Source organism: Equus caballus, chromosome 4 (genome assembly GCF_041296265.1).
Source record: "Equus caballus isolate H_3958 breed thoroughbred chromosome 4, TB-T2T, whole genome shotgun sequence".
In the NCBI taxonomy this organism is placed as follows: domain Eukaryota; kingdom Metazoa; phylum Chordata; class Mammalia; order Perissodactyla; family Equidae; genus Equus; species Equus caballus.
Window position 1 is genome coordinate 54,387,568 of NC_091687.1, and position 15,205 is coordinate 54,402,772.

Genomic DNA, 15,205 nt, shown 5'->3' on the forward strand with positions numbered 1-15,205 from the left:
TCATCTACTCACAACATTCAGACAAAGAAGTAGTACATTTTAAAATCTATCAAGAAAGCTGAAAACTACTCACTGAAAGCAAAATGGTCAGAGTACTGAGTCAGGAAATAGGACTCTAGTTTTACCTTTGCCACCAATAATTGTTTGACCTTGGACAAGTCTCTGGGTTTCAGTTTTCTAATCTATAAAATGACTAGTAAAAACCATAGATAAAATCCACGTACCATTTAATCTGGGCCTGACTTTGGAGAGGCAATCCAGTGTACTGGTTAACAGGATGGACTCAGCAGGGACTGCCGAGATTGGAACCCTGGCTTTGCCGCTTACAAGCTGCTCATGGTACACACACACAAAGCACTAAAGTACTACTTACTACCATCACTGACTTATTGTTTAAAGTATTTCATTGAAATACGAAATTAGTTTAAAACACAGAATCTTAGAAAGTTCAGTCTTTCCAAATCAAGACACTACCATTCTACTAGCAGACAGTAACTTCAAGTTGAAGCATTACAACTCTTTAAAACATGCTAACCCAAGCCAAGCTGAACCAAAAGATCATCTCATAAAATACCGTACGTTAGAGACACCACTCAAAACTTATAAGGCTAATTATTCCCACCCAAAATATCACACTGAAGGTAAAAATAGAACATCTGCTAACTGTCTTTTTTTTTTAACCTAATTCTGCTAATGACAACAGAAGCTTATGATATAGCATAATCTCCCGGAAGGAAAATAAACTCTAGGAATGAAAAATCTGTGGACTTTAGAAATACAAAGTGAACTACAAACTACTAGAAATAAGTGGTTCATGAGGTAAAATCAACCACTAAGTATTTATCAGATACATCATATGCCAGGCTCTGTGCACAGATTATTAGGTAGAAATACCAAAGTATGAAGTTCCTCAGAGTTAATCAAGTTAGAAAGGCAAGCAAGTCCTTTATTATCACATTTTCACACAACAAAAGCCACTCATCTATAAATGTTTTTATTTCCTTTTTGGCCCAATACTTCTCATTGCCCATTAAAATTGTTTCCTATCCTTTGTTTACCCCACAAAGATGCCCAAACTAGTCCCTGACAGCTGGCATCGTAATCCACAAAGGACTTCAAGTCAGTAACTAAAATATTTACTCAAATCCACAAGCTTCAGAATTTATCTTCAATGACGCGTACACCAACGTATACCACAACACATAACTGTATTAACTCGGATCAAGTACCTAGTTACATCAATTTAGTTCTTCCCCTTAAAGTATTGCTAGTACAGACAAACTCTACTTCTTCAAAAAGTCTGCTTTTTGCAAGGGACATTAGGCACTAGAAAAGGGAAATTGATTGGCTAGTCATAGCTGCCCTACTTCCATTTCTGGTCCAAAGAAAGAAACTGTTCCACAACGAGTACCAAGGGGCCTCAAGCAAATCAAGAGGGCAGATGCGAAACTGAACTTTCTGATTCCCACGATTTAAGTGGGGGGGGCGGTGATATAGATGGGCTATCCAAGTGTCGCCTGAGGAAAAACAAGGTCCTCTGCACGAAATAGTCAAAGTAGGGGGTGGGAAACAAACTGGTCTGGGCGAGCGACAAACCCAGGATGCTGACCGAGCTTGGAGGTGGAGGGCCCTGGAGGCCAGGGAGCGGAGAAGGGAGACCTCGGGCAAACGATAGGGGAACAGGAACCAGCAGCAACGCAACGAGACCAACGCTGCCACAGAGCAGCGTGTAAGGGGACACCACGAAGGGAGCGATGAATTAGAAGGCAGCAACAACAGGAAGGAGACCAGTGCCAGGGGCGACGGGCAAGTGGCGACTGCGAAAGAAGAGGCACAGGCAGCCGGAGGTGGTGGGACTCTGTTGAGTCAGCACAGCTCCCAGTCAGAGGGCACTTGTAGGATCCCCGCTGCTCCTCGGGCCCCGGGGCCGGCTGCGGAGGGTCGGGCCCGCCAGCGGGAGAAATGCTGTTCTTTGACGGGCTAGCGCCGGCCCTTTCCCTATTTCACAGGTAAACACTGGCCGCTGTCGCCGCTTACCTCTGTTAACATTATTATAGCCCGGGGAAGTGAGCTCCTCCCTAGCCTCGCCGCATGGCAACAGCCGTAGCAGCAGCGAAAACTGCCCGAGCCGCCGCCAAAGGCGGCAACAGCTCCTTCAGTCCTCTCCCGGGCGGCGGCTTTACTCGGCTTCGCTGGCTTCCCCCTGGCCCGGCTGCTCGCGACGGACGCGCCGCCATCTTGGAAGAGCGACGTCCGCGTCTCCCCGCGACGTGCGCTCCCATTGGCGGGCGCAGCAGCCGCCGGCGTCTCGTGACCGTCTCCATAGCGCCGGCGCGCGGGGCAGCGGAGGCAGGCGCCCGACGGCCCTTTGGGCGTCGGCGGCGATGGCCCGGGAGCTGCGCGCTGGGGCCAGCTTGGGGTCGCAGGGAGGGGAGAGAGGCCCCAGCGCAGGGCCGGCCCGGGAGCCGGCGCGCCCGCCCGCGGCGGCCGCTCGTGCTCCCCCGCACGCCGGGGTCGGTCTGCCCAGGGGTGGAGCGAGACCGACGGAGGCCGCGTTTTCGACTGATGGCGCTGCAGACCTGGCGCGTCTCGGGGACAAGGCGGCAGATGTCCTGTAGAAAAACCTCCCTCTCGCATTTCCCTGGTCCTGCGGCGACCGAAGAGCACACGGGAGGTTTGGCTTCTTCGCTGTCTAGAGCTTAAATATGATCTGAAACTGCTCCCCGCGCAGTCCCTCTCTCGCTAAACTTTGACAGAATCTTTCCTTTGTCTTTACCAGTCCTCAGCGAGTTCTCTACTGGGGTGCGCGACAGGTTGTACAAGTGATACAGGCATATCAGCTGTACCGTGATCCTAGCAGTCAGGGCTGTCGCTGATTAGGTGATGGGCCAGCAGCTGCATAACAATGAGGGCTTAGTTTTGCTTCTAGTAAGAGACCTCTGAAAGAATTAGAACCACTTTTGCTCTTTGACTGCCCTCTCTACAGCTTTTTTGGCTTCTTGATACGATGTGTTTGTGTATCAGCAAATTTCAGCAGGTGTCATTGAAAATAACCCCAACTTGAGACTGAACTCTGGAATGCAGTGTGCATAGAAGCTCCTGAGACTGACACCATTCCGAACCACTAGATGGGCTAGTGTGTGGAGTTGGAGGCAGGCAGTTCTACCTGAATTGTAATGGAAGTAGTTTACCTGAAGCTGCTGTCAAAGTATTGCCCTGTTGTATGTTACAAACCAGTTTCCAAGGAAACGGAAAAGTAAATTTTCAGATTTGACATGCAGAACCCATCCACCTTTTTTTTTTCACCACGGGTACAAAGGCATTTTGGAAAACTAAGGCCAGTAATTCCTTCTCTTTTGTCGGAGTCTCTACCACTCCTTACCCTGCTTCCTTAACAATAGTTCTATTGTGTAAAGTGAAGTTTACTTAATAACATTACTCTTTAATTCTCAAAACAGTAAGTAAAGGCATTACAAATCTTGCGTTGTCTCTATGTGTCCTCACCAAGGAAACAAAATGATTCATTTAGGAAGTACAGCAGAAATTCAAGAAAAATCCTAATTTTACTCAGTTCAGCTAATTAAGGCAAAGTAGTTTTTGTTGTCTTAATCTACGTCTGATACGTAATTTCCATATTGCTGGCCCAGCAAAATTCTGACCTCTGCAACACAGTAAGATGTGTTACTGGTATTAACAGATTAAGCAACGAATAGGAAATAAGATTGGAAATACTATCTGGACTAAGATATTAAAGGAAACTAAGAGATACTAGAGACAACAAGGAACCTGGAAAAAGATACTGTTCCAACCTGTAAATAAGAAAACAGAGAAGGCGTCTCATTAATATTTACGATACCAGCTAGTGAATTAAAACTGTAAATTTAGATGTCTGGCCTGAGTATTTAATTTTCTTTACATATTTTCCCCATTTCAGAAGCAAGGCATTTTCAGTTATTTTAAGGGTGGTAAATTAAGTGTAGACACAACTTGAGGTTTGTACCAACCTGTCATATGACATGGATATACTTTTAACATTTAGAAGTTTGTAGATCTAGAAGGAAGCCAAATCATTGGCCCCCAGTTTTCTCAGCCAGAATCCTTTCTGTGACCTAAAAAACTTTATTCTAGCTAACCTCCCAAGTCCCACCTTACATTCACCTGTGTGACCTCATTTCTAAGAACTTTGTTCCAGCTACCATGCTCCTGTATCAGCATAACATCTGCTTGCCCTGGGGCCTTTGTGCTGGCTATTCTCTTTATCTAGAAGAATCTTTCTACCAGATAGTACATGGCTAGATCCCTCACTTTTGTCTCATCTTTGCTCAAATGTACTTCAACTATGCTTATGCTGACCCATTTAGAACGTTGCCCCTACCCCAGCATCCTCCCTTCCTTGCTTCAGTTTTCTTTATGGCACTTACACCTTCTAACATAATTAGTTACTATTTTTCTTTCTTAATGTCTGTCTTACCTTCATTAGAATGTAAGCTCCACAAGGTCAGGGATTTTTATGTTCAATAATATTTTCTCAGCACCTAGATTACTAGAATAATGCATGACACATAGTAGAAAATAAATATTTCTTAAATGAATGGGTGAATTCTTTCCTCAAAGACCCCAAAAGGAAAAGACCCGATTAAAACTGATAAAACAAAATCCTTGGTGTTGATTTTTTTTTTAATTGGTCACTGTTTGTTCTTATCTTGCCATTATAGAGGAATTGCTTTTACTGTCACTAGCATGCTGGAGAAAAGTTTATGAAAGAATTGTGAGCTATGCCTTTCCCTTCGCCTTATATCACTGCTGATATTTTCAATGGTGGGAATGGGATGGGGAGATAATAAATGTTAAAAACAAACCTTATGTATATCTCGGGTGTGAGTCAAAGTTAATTTGCTAGCAAGGGAAGCAACAAAGTGAGTAAGGTATGCCATTTCAAAGAGTTATGGGAACTGAGGAGTTATATAGTTGGGAAAGAGAATGCTCACAGAAGCAGCTAGCTTAAAAAAAAAAAAAGCACCTAATTTGGTACAGAATGAAGGTTTCATTCCATGTGGTCTTAAAAACATCATATCAGTTCTTATAGAGGAAGCCTGGGACAGGCTGATCTGAGATGCCTGGTTCTTTGGCTATCAATCAGAAGTTTAAAGCAAAACAAACGATCCATCTTAAGGAACACATGATAAGGATACATCTTTTCATGTGGCTGTTGTTTCGAAAGATTTGATTCCCCAACAGCAGTGTCCAATCTGTCCAATTAACACAGGAAAGGATAACCAAATCGAGGTCAGAAGCAAAAATCAAGTGTGTGATGCTTTTAAACAGGCCCCTGCCAGTGATTTCTAAACCAGGCAACATCCAGTTTGCCTATTTTTTTAGTTTTATAAGAAACAAAAATTCCTCTGGGGCCAGCCCTGTGGCTCAGCAGTTAAGTTTGCACGTTCTGCTTCAGCCACCCAGGGTTCACCGGTTGCGATCCTGGGTGTGGACATGGCACTGCTTGGAACGCCATGGCATGGTAAGCGTCCCACATATAAAGTAGAGGAAGATGGGCACAGGTGTTACCTCAGGACCAGGCTTCCTCAGCAAAAAGAGGAGGATTGGCAGCAGTTAGCTCAGGGCTAATCCTCAGAAAAAAAAAAACTCTACGTGTTCAAGTTGTCACAATTTGGGTATAATTCCTTTTGAGAAACTCTAAAAGTATAGCATCAACTTCGTAAGGAAATCACATCTATCAAGCAGTTGTCACATTTAAGCTTTTCGTTTCTTAAGCTGTTTTACTAACTCCAGTTTCTTCATAATGCAATTTCATCAGTGTAACCTACCACCTCGACTGAACACTGAATAGTACTATACGTTTATTAACAAGATCCAGTATCAAAGCCACTGAATCAGTATTGAAATAAAGCATTGCCAACAGAGGAGACACATTCTAAGAACAGACAACAGCAGGATATCCCAATTCTTTAGTAGCTTTAGTAGGGCAGTAGTAAGCAGAAATCTCAGGGCCTTTCACAGTAATCTGAAGTCTAGCTTCAAATAGCCAGGCATGTGCTTTTTTCTTGCATGGCATTTTTTGAGACATATGGAGACAACTCAAGCCTAAGAGACAGAGTCAGAAATAATACGAAGCTTTGCTAACAGCAGATGCAGCCATAACAAAATAATAATGTTTACAATTCTCTTCAATAACAGCTCCACGATACAAAGATCTAAATAGAAAAGACCATATGATAAATACGTAGAGGTCTCTAGTATATTTCAGAGGTATTATTAGATCACTGGCAATCCCAGTCAATAGGTTTTAAAACAAATATTTCTGCAGAATGAAAATGAGACCCAGAGCACTTTTCAAATATTTAATTTGCAATTACGAATACTATTTTTCAGGACCTCTTATGGGCCAGGTGCTGTGGGAGGCATTTTGCATGTATTATATTTAACAATTGAAAAAGGCCATCACAATACATCTTATTACTCTCAGAGGCCATGAGGTTTAGTAACTTGCCCCAGGTCACCTGTCAAGGATACATAGTATCAACATGATTTATCACTGTTTATGTTGACCTTGATCACCTGGCTGAGGTAGTGTTTGTCGGCTTTCTCCATGGCAAAGTTACACTCTTTTCCCCTTTTCCAAGCTATACTCCTTGGAAGTAAGTCACCATGGACAGCCCACACTTAAGGAGCAGGGATTTATACTCTCAAGGAGGAGAGCATCTACATAAATTATTTGGAATTATTTTGCATAGGAAATTTGTCTCCTCCATTTTTTATTGATTCCATCATTTGTTTATGTGGACTCAGATATTTATTTTATACTTTAGATCAAATGAGTTTGCACTCAGATTTTTATTTTATACTTTACATCAAATGCTCTACTATTTTTTGCTCAAATTGTACCAGCTTTGACTATCAGGAGCTCTTGCAGTTGTCTGATGTCCTTTTAAAATATTCCCATTAATGTGAGGTGGTTTTTGTGTTTGTTTTTGTTTTTGAGCACTTCCTTACTTTTTGGTACTACAGGATACTCCAAGCCAATCATACCTCAATCCTAGAATCAGCCACTGCTCTAAGGAATTTTGATTCCTTTATTGGAGAATGGTATTAGGAACAAAGATCTAGGCACTAGATGTATTCTTTGCCACTCAAAGTGACCTTTCTTTTCAGCCCTTGCAGCTGGCAAAGTGAGGAAATATATGCATGTACACTAATCTATATATATACACACCCATCTATAAATATTTCTGTATGGAACCATCTGTATCTATATTAAGCTAAACACGAGTTCATACTGATGTCCCCAGCTCTAACCCATACCAGATGAATCATTCTAACCTCCGATATTTGCTTATCTGTAAATTCTCACTCCAAAAGTGAGAAACCTGGTTCTTATCCATTTACTTAATTGTTCAATTTCAATATAAACATATAACAGTATCAGAATTGTTAACCCATACCCCCTTGAGGAACAACTTTATCAACTAGAGTACAGTGTCTAGACACAGTTCCTTTTGTCTTTAGTCTTACAAACTTCAATCATTTCCGAAGTTGCTTGGTTCAGCACCTTTTCCCCCACCACCTTCGGTGAGGTTATTTCATACACTTGTAATACAGTTAGATTCTCTTGTTGCACTGTACCTTCTTTCTTGAGATTCTCCTAACCTCCTAAATTATTTGATTTTTTTAATTTGCATACATTAAGTCTCACTCTTTGTGCTGACTTTTGACAGATGCATAATGCTATATCATACAGAATTCTTCCACAGCCCTAAAGCATAAAGGAAAAGGGAAATGCATAGTGAAATTACTTTTGCATTTTCATCATAGACCCAAACAACTAATGATTTTATATAAAAACCTTGACTTGGATATAGATAGAGATATCAATAAAAATATACATATACATATATAATTTATTAGATATGTAGATACATAATTCTCTATAATACCTAACATTTAGTTCTTATCGTGTGCCAGGCTCTGTCCTAAGTGCTCCACAATAATCCTTTAAGATAGGAACTATTATTTTCATTTTACAAATGAGAAAACTGAGGCCTAGGGCATTATTTTTTTTGCCCAAGTTTAAACAACTAGTAGTAGAATCAATATTTAATGAAAAAATTAAATATGTGCAGATATGTATGTGTATATATGTCCTGTATAGTTACATAATTCAGAGTTATGTGTGTATATACCGTGTCTTCAAGTATATTACATCAGATAACTTTAAAAACTAAAATTTTTCAGTGATCTTGTCCCCAAATTACATGAATCATAAGTATTGTGGTTGGCCTTTGATCTCCTATTTTTACCATCAGCCAAAGGAGGAAATGAGAAAAGGAATCAGTACTCAGAGACAGAACCTAATTTAAGGCTTACCTCAGCTACTTCCATTTTTACAGAGTAAGGGTGAAATCAAAAACTGCTATTATATTGCTTCCTACTTTACTAGCTTAACAACTAAAGTTAAAAAATAAGATTATTCTAAGAATCACTATTGTTTTTAAATGGTAATATATTACATTAATTGGCACAAAGTTAATTTGACTTGCCTTCACCTTTGCATATATGATGATCTTTCTGTTTCCAATAAAAATTTTAAATTTTAAACTATTTGTAATAGATGTACATACGATTGAATGGAAGAAATATTAGGCATATGCCCTGTAATATTGGCTGCAGAATGAAAAGAATAGGAGCCTGAGAATATTTGCATTGTGATCCTGTCTTTGCTATTAAATAGAATTAAACCTTGGAAGTGAAAATTCATCATTTGTTGAGCTTCATTGTCTTTTTCTGTAAAGTTAGGAAGTTGAAACATGTAATAAGATTAACACTAGTATACTATACATTAATAGTCAATTGTTATTTGAAGCCTTGGGCAATGCCCTGTGCCTCAAGATCAACTGCTCTTTAAGGTTTCTTTCCACTTTAAAACGGTGGAACTTAAAATAGCAAGTAAGCTGCAGTTTATTTTCCTATCACTTTCCTTCAACAAGCATATTCATCATCACCTTTTTCAAAAACCTTGCTACCAAACAGAGGCACACTCTGCTGTGAACTGTTTTGTGTATGGTAATGAACTCCTTGAATTATCACCTTTCCACTTAAAATGAGACACGTCCTATCTTATAACAGCCATGTGTGTAAATATCCATGAACAGAGAAATCAGCAGAAATGACAAGGTCTGGTGTATAAAAAACAAAGCAAATAATCAGATAAAAGGCATGTAAAAACTATAGGACATTCACCAAATTTGGATGGATCAGTTTTATCTTGTTCACCAAATCAGCAAAATGCTGAGGGCTTCACATTTTTTTAAAAAAATGGATGTCCTTTTTGGGTTTTCCTGTTGCTGGGGAAGTGTTCTTTCTGTTGCTAACAGAGAGCTAAATGTTCTGCTTTGAATGGGACATGTTTGTTTTTATTGGTGGGAGTGGCAGAAGGATGAATGAAGGAATCCATTTTTTTTAACTGTGTTTCTGTAAGTGAGCTTTCTTCCTTCTGGGTAAAGGCATACGATTGACTATTTACCATAGAATCCTTTAATAGAATCATGGAATTTGCTTATTTGTTTACACATTATTTTATTCACTAAACCTTATGAGCTAACTATTCAAATTTTAAAGATCACAGGGTTATAGAATTCATGTTGAAACATCTATTACCACTCAACTGCTAGTGGTTAGAAGGTACAAAGAGGATGTTCATTATCTTTACATTTTTGCTTGCTATAATTTAGCCTCAAAAAAATTGGTGGTGGAGGGGGAGAAATAGATGAGATCTGGCCTTCCTTTCAAATGTTACGATCATATAATTAAAATACAAGCCATCTTGGTCTTCATCTTTATGTATTATTGTTTGCACTGTGGTAGGGTAGGAAACTGATGGGGGAAATATCACAGACAAGCAAATCTGTGCAAAATGTTACTTTGGTATAGAGTATGCTTAAAACTGCATGAAAAATGGCCATTCTGGCTATCCTAAACTTAAGATAAGAATTACAGAATTATTTTGTAATGTAATTTTGTTAACTTGAAATTAAGTTCTCTTATTATCACCGTCTCAATTGTATTGTAGTAGTACTCTGTGAAAGACTTTTGATTTCTTAAACAAGTTGTACTTTGTTTGAAGCTGTGTGTCTGGATAATTCATCAAATTTATACTTTATGGCTATGCCAGAAGTTTTAGTTACAATGAAACTCTATGCTGTGAAAATGTAATTGAGTTTCTGTCTTCCAAATTTTATTTTTGTCTTTAGAAGTAAGCTGTTACTCTATGAGCTATTGGCTTTCGGGAAAGAGGGAATATTTCATAATATCTCTCTAAATCATTCTGTGGCATGATGATATTGTGTTGACCTAGTCATTTCATTTCCCTCCTGGGCATTGAGGGAGATTACAAATCTTGCCTATCTAGGTGGGATCGTGTAACTAGCCCAAATCGATGGAATGTAGCAATCCTCCTCTCTCTCCCCACCACCCCTGCCCTCCAAGGTGACCTTGGATGCTACTGGTTGAGATAATAGACTCAAGATGGAAGGAACTATACAGGAGAACACTAGATGAAAAAATAAATCTTTGTACTTTGCGTGACTGACAAATCCTTTTACTATTGTGTGTTGTTACTACAGCTAACAATACACATTCTGAGTAAAACATTCTCTAACCCTACTTACTAAGAATGAAAAGAATCTAACCTGAGAAATCCTCATCCCCCTCACCCCCCTCCCAGAATGAGAGGACTATTTTAAGTGATATTACTTAAGTAGATCTTCAATAGTTACTCAGTTTTTTAAGGAGAACAACATAAATAAGTCATGGCCTTAGTGTTATAGATGAGACAAACACACACACACACACACACAAAGCACCTAAAGATGCTAAAATAAATTTCTGGGGGAAGGTGGCAGGCTGAAGACCCTGTTTTATCCAGTCTACTCAGAAAAGAAAACCAGAGAAGTTAATGGAATAAGAAAAAGAGTGAATAAAAGATAGGCCTGAACCAGGATCAAGGACCAGTTGCTCTGAAAATCCTGAGATCCTTGCCAGAGAGGTCTAATTGCCACTATCCAAGGATGTGGCCATTGGGAACTAAAGAGGGAATGCAGTCAGGTATTTGGCCTAGGAACTGCATCAAAGAACAACTTTCTGGTCACCTGGACTGTGGGGCAGGTTTTGCCCCAGGGATGTCTTACAGGTGTTCCTCACTTCTGATGGAGAGTCTCCCACACTGAACAGTTCACTTGGGAACAAGGGAACTAATGTTTCTTAAATACCTTCTCTGTGCTGGTTCATTATATACCTTGTTACCTTTAAACCTCGTGCTAGGTATTGCTAGCCCCTTTTTTAAAATGAGGAAAGTAAGCCTCGGAAGGTTAATTTGCCTAAGAGTCCTCTGCTAGTAAATAGAAAATCAGTTTGAGTCTAGACTTTTCTGATTTGAAACATTGTTTTTCTACTGTACCTTGCAAGCTCATCCTCAGACATAGGAGTTAATATACCCTTTAAATGGCCGTTAAAAACTTTTTCCCAAGCATTTCCTGCTTTTTACAGTCCAGATCTCACGAGGATCTCTTGAAATAAACTATCATTTATATAATGAGGCCTTGTTTTTTTAGTTTACACACTTTCCCCCCCCTCTTATATAAGAAGAGACTAGAGTATGAGCCCAATAGAGTTTTATCTGATTTCTTCTGGTAATTTGTCAAAATCTAAACGTAGTTTTTTACTGTAATGTAAATGTACTTTACCTCCCCTGATTGTAAAATGCTAAGCTCTTGTATTTTTCTCATTGATTGACACACATTATACATTCAGCTAATCTCACAGAGCCCATTTGAGGCCTCTTCATCATTGACATCAATATGATTTTCATATGTCTGCCTCACATCTATTGACCTCTGCTACATGCCACACCTATACTGTAACCAGAGGATATCTGGTCTATTTCTTTCATTTCGCCTGCCTTTCCAAGTGAGTTGCCAGACTTGAGCTGTGTGAGTTCTGTTCTCCTTCACTTTTCTCCTTCAGAGGCCTATGCTTTTCTGTTTTTCTAAACCAATTGCATCTCCCTCTCCTCATCTGCTTCTGACAATGGTAAATCTATATCATTAATCAACTCTTCCTCTTTCTCCTTAGGCTGATCCCTTCATGACCATGGTCATAGGCTGCCTCTGAGCACCATTAGAGCGGAAAGGGATGACCCTGTGACCTGTCACCACCAGAAAGAACAAACCACAAAGTACAAATCGTGCACTCACTTCATCAGCAGGCCTGTTTTGCTGCAGCACATGGACATTTCTGAGGAGTTAAGTCCAGAGTTGATTACAGAGTCTTCCATTTTTGTCATCGCAGGCTGCTAATGTAAATTTATATTCAGTAATTTCTGATGATTTTTGTCCTAAACTCCAGATTATCTTTCCTGTATTTATTAGTCTCATTCATTATCCCTTTTCTTTTTAACCATTTCATTACAAATATGTTTGGTATACTATATCTCACATAATTGTATGTTTTTCTTTCCTTTGCTTATCTTAAGAAATAAAGACGCTAAAATTTAAAACAAATACTGAGAAAACTAGTAGGTTTTTACAACTGCATAACATTTAAAAGCAATAAGTCTGCACTCAACATCAGAGACAAAACAATTACTAGATGACACAATTACTATCCAGTTTTCAACTTAATTTGTTCAGCAATTGCTCTCACTTATCTATTTTATTACCGAAAGCACATAAGAGTTTGAGTTGCCAGAAAGCCAACAAGTAGACACTTCTGTATTCAATGCTAAATATGTAAAAGTAAAATATCAAAAGTGTTTCTCACTGTTATTTTCTTTTATTCCTATTTCTTAGCCAAATCTTATTCACTGAAAGATAGCAGAATATCTGAGATAAACAGCATATTCCTAGTGTTCATTGTCCCACTTTGTCTAGTATAGTTTTTTAGAAGATAATTAGAGTGTGAAAGATTCTGATAGAGTTTATAATGTGAAGAAACAGCAGTCAGATTTTAATCACACACATCAGTGAAGGAGTGGAAAAGGCTTTCAGAGAGTCTACTTTTGCTTCCTTTTCTAACTAAAATGTAAAGCTTATGGAAATTACACTTTTTGTAAATGTGATAAATTTAGCTCTCATTCACTTGCTCTAACAAAAGAGAAAATGGATTGAAAAATCCAAAATGGTGAATAATCTAAAACTTGTCAAACTATAAAGTAAAGCCATTCAAATTTGAGTGTATCTAATACAAGATATCCACCTAGCTACATTTATTGAGTATATTGTTTTAGATAAATGATAGTGATGCCATGACGGAATCTTGATTTCACATCACCTATCTATTTTACAATAACTTCAAGTTATTATTTCCTAACTACCCTTTTCTTCATAGGAATCCTGCAAACCATCACTAGTGGTATGCTGAAGCTGGTTCAGACTAACTCATGAGCTAGGGGCAATTGTCAAAATTCTTGGAATTTTACTAGCCAATTTTTAGATATAGTCATTATTAAAAATTAAAGTATATAGGCTTATAATTAAATAAATTGTATATAAAATAAAGGTAATAAGTACTCAAAAATCTTAACCTCCTAATTAGTTTACTACTTTTTGCTATTATCTATGGTTTTGAGGTTATTTATTGTATGGTGAAAATACTATAGAATAGTGTAGTAGTTCACATCTTTTCCAAATTCTTTGTTCAATGACGTCCTACTGGTAACTTAAAACCGACTACAGTGGGAGTATTTACACCACGGAAATCGGCAAATATTACAAATCAAGGCTTGAATTATTGTTGTGTTGATTTTCTATAGTTAAGGAAGTGATCAAGAACACGTTAATGATGCATAATAAACTTACAAGGTGTCACGACCAGCTGTTACATGGTGAATAACACACAAAAAATTGAGGAACCGTCCTTCCAGTACTCGAAGACTATTATCCAATTCAGCAAAGAAGTTGCTCACACCAATGACAAATGAATGAAGTTCTGACATCTAACTTGTTAACAAAAAAGAAAATACCAACCAACATTCATGTCCAGCAAGCACTTGTTTGACAACCGTAGTCTAGCCAGGATACAGGAGTTCAGCAAAAATCAACAAAAGTGTTAGAAGAGAATCAATTGGCTATATGCAAATAATAAAAATATCGAACACTGTATCATTTTTAGTAAATTGTATACTACTCATTCTTTATATTAGTAAACTATATAATAAATTTATATGCATCTAGAAAAATATGCATACATTTTTATCGAATTTATTTTATACATTTACATTTATTTAAACAGAGAATCAGTTTACCAGCTCACCACTGTCTGGCACTAATGCCCTCTGACTGCCTTCACACAGCCTCATCTTACCCATTGGTTGTCAGGTTATTCCCTTCTCCTCCAGTTTCAAATTTGATTGGTTATGACTTGAAATAGTTCTCAGCTAAAGACCGAGCAAGGCAATTCTTTAGCCCTTATCTCTATAGACTTAGATTCTTAATGCAGGGACCCTTAGGACTTAATATTGGTTATAGTGTTTAAGGTGATTCATGCTCTTTTTTCTAGTTACAGACTCTGCATCCCTTGCCACAGAGGTGGCCATAGAACTTGGACTTGATTAATCTGAGAAACAGTGATTAGTGGATTGACAAGTGACCTAAGCAGAAATAAAGTCCTTCTCTGGTTTTGATAACTGGATGCTCAGGAATGCTGTTTTTCTTGGGGCTGCTAAGCAGGATCTTCTGGCCAGTATGTTCTCCACCACATGAAGGAGGCATGTCTGCAGCAGGAGAAAATAAGATTAATATGCCAAGAGAATTAGAGACAAGCAGAAATGAGCAGCAGATAGGATATTTCCTGGTGATGTTGAGTTCCCAGATCTGGTTCTTCCTATAGGCATTGCTTCCTATAGCCATTTCTTCATTTCTGTGAGTTATTTCAATTTCTTCCCAGCTATATGGACCAGTACATTTATCTTTGCCTTAAGATAATATAAACTGGTTTTCTCTTCCTTGCAATATGTCCTGGAATGATACAAATTCCCATGTAGTTAATGGACAGGCTTCAGCGAGTCTGCAAACTGCCTGAAATTAAATGCAAGATTTTGTGTATTTGTCTTTAAGTGCATTTTTATCCCCTGGGAATAGCGTTTATAGCTTCCCTCAGATTTTCAAAAAGACCTATAAACCTACAAAAGCTGACT

General features: G+C 38.7%; 1 protein-coding gene and 1 long non-coding RNA gene across 23 annotated transcripts in view; one reads left to right on the plus strand and one right to left on the minus strand.

Annotated features, from left to right (window-relative positions):
• SNX13 (sorting nexin 13) overlaps positions 1 to 2,681 on the minus strand; it is a 143,529-nt gene extending 140,848 nt beyond the window's left edge. For 8 of the 22 annotated variants that reach the window (XR_011437840.1, XM_070264594.1, XM_070264593.1 and 5 more), the window contains exon 1: positions 2,038 to 2,680. Coding sequence is in view for 11 of the 22 variants with exons in the window: in XM_070264594.1 (XP_070120695.1) it covers positions 2,038 to 2,637 (600 nt within the window). In the remaining 11 variants the exon portion in view is untranslated. Of the gene's footprint in view, positions 1 to 2,037 lie in introns of all 22 variants that reach the window. The other 14 variants (XR_011437841.1, XR_011437839.1, XM_070264589.1 and 11 more) reach the window with 4 other exon arrangements.
• Positions 1,607 to 12,572, plus strand: LOC138923756 (uncharacterized). Its single transcript, XR_011437842.1, has 2 exons — positions 1,607 to 2,009; positions 12,145 to 12,572. It is a non-coding gene; the product is annotated as an uncharacterized lncRNA (long non-coding RNA).
• The last annotated feature ends 2,633 nt before the right edge of the window (positions 12,573 to 15,205 follow it).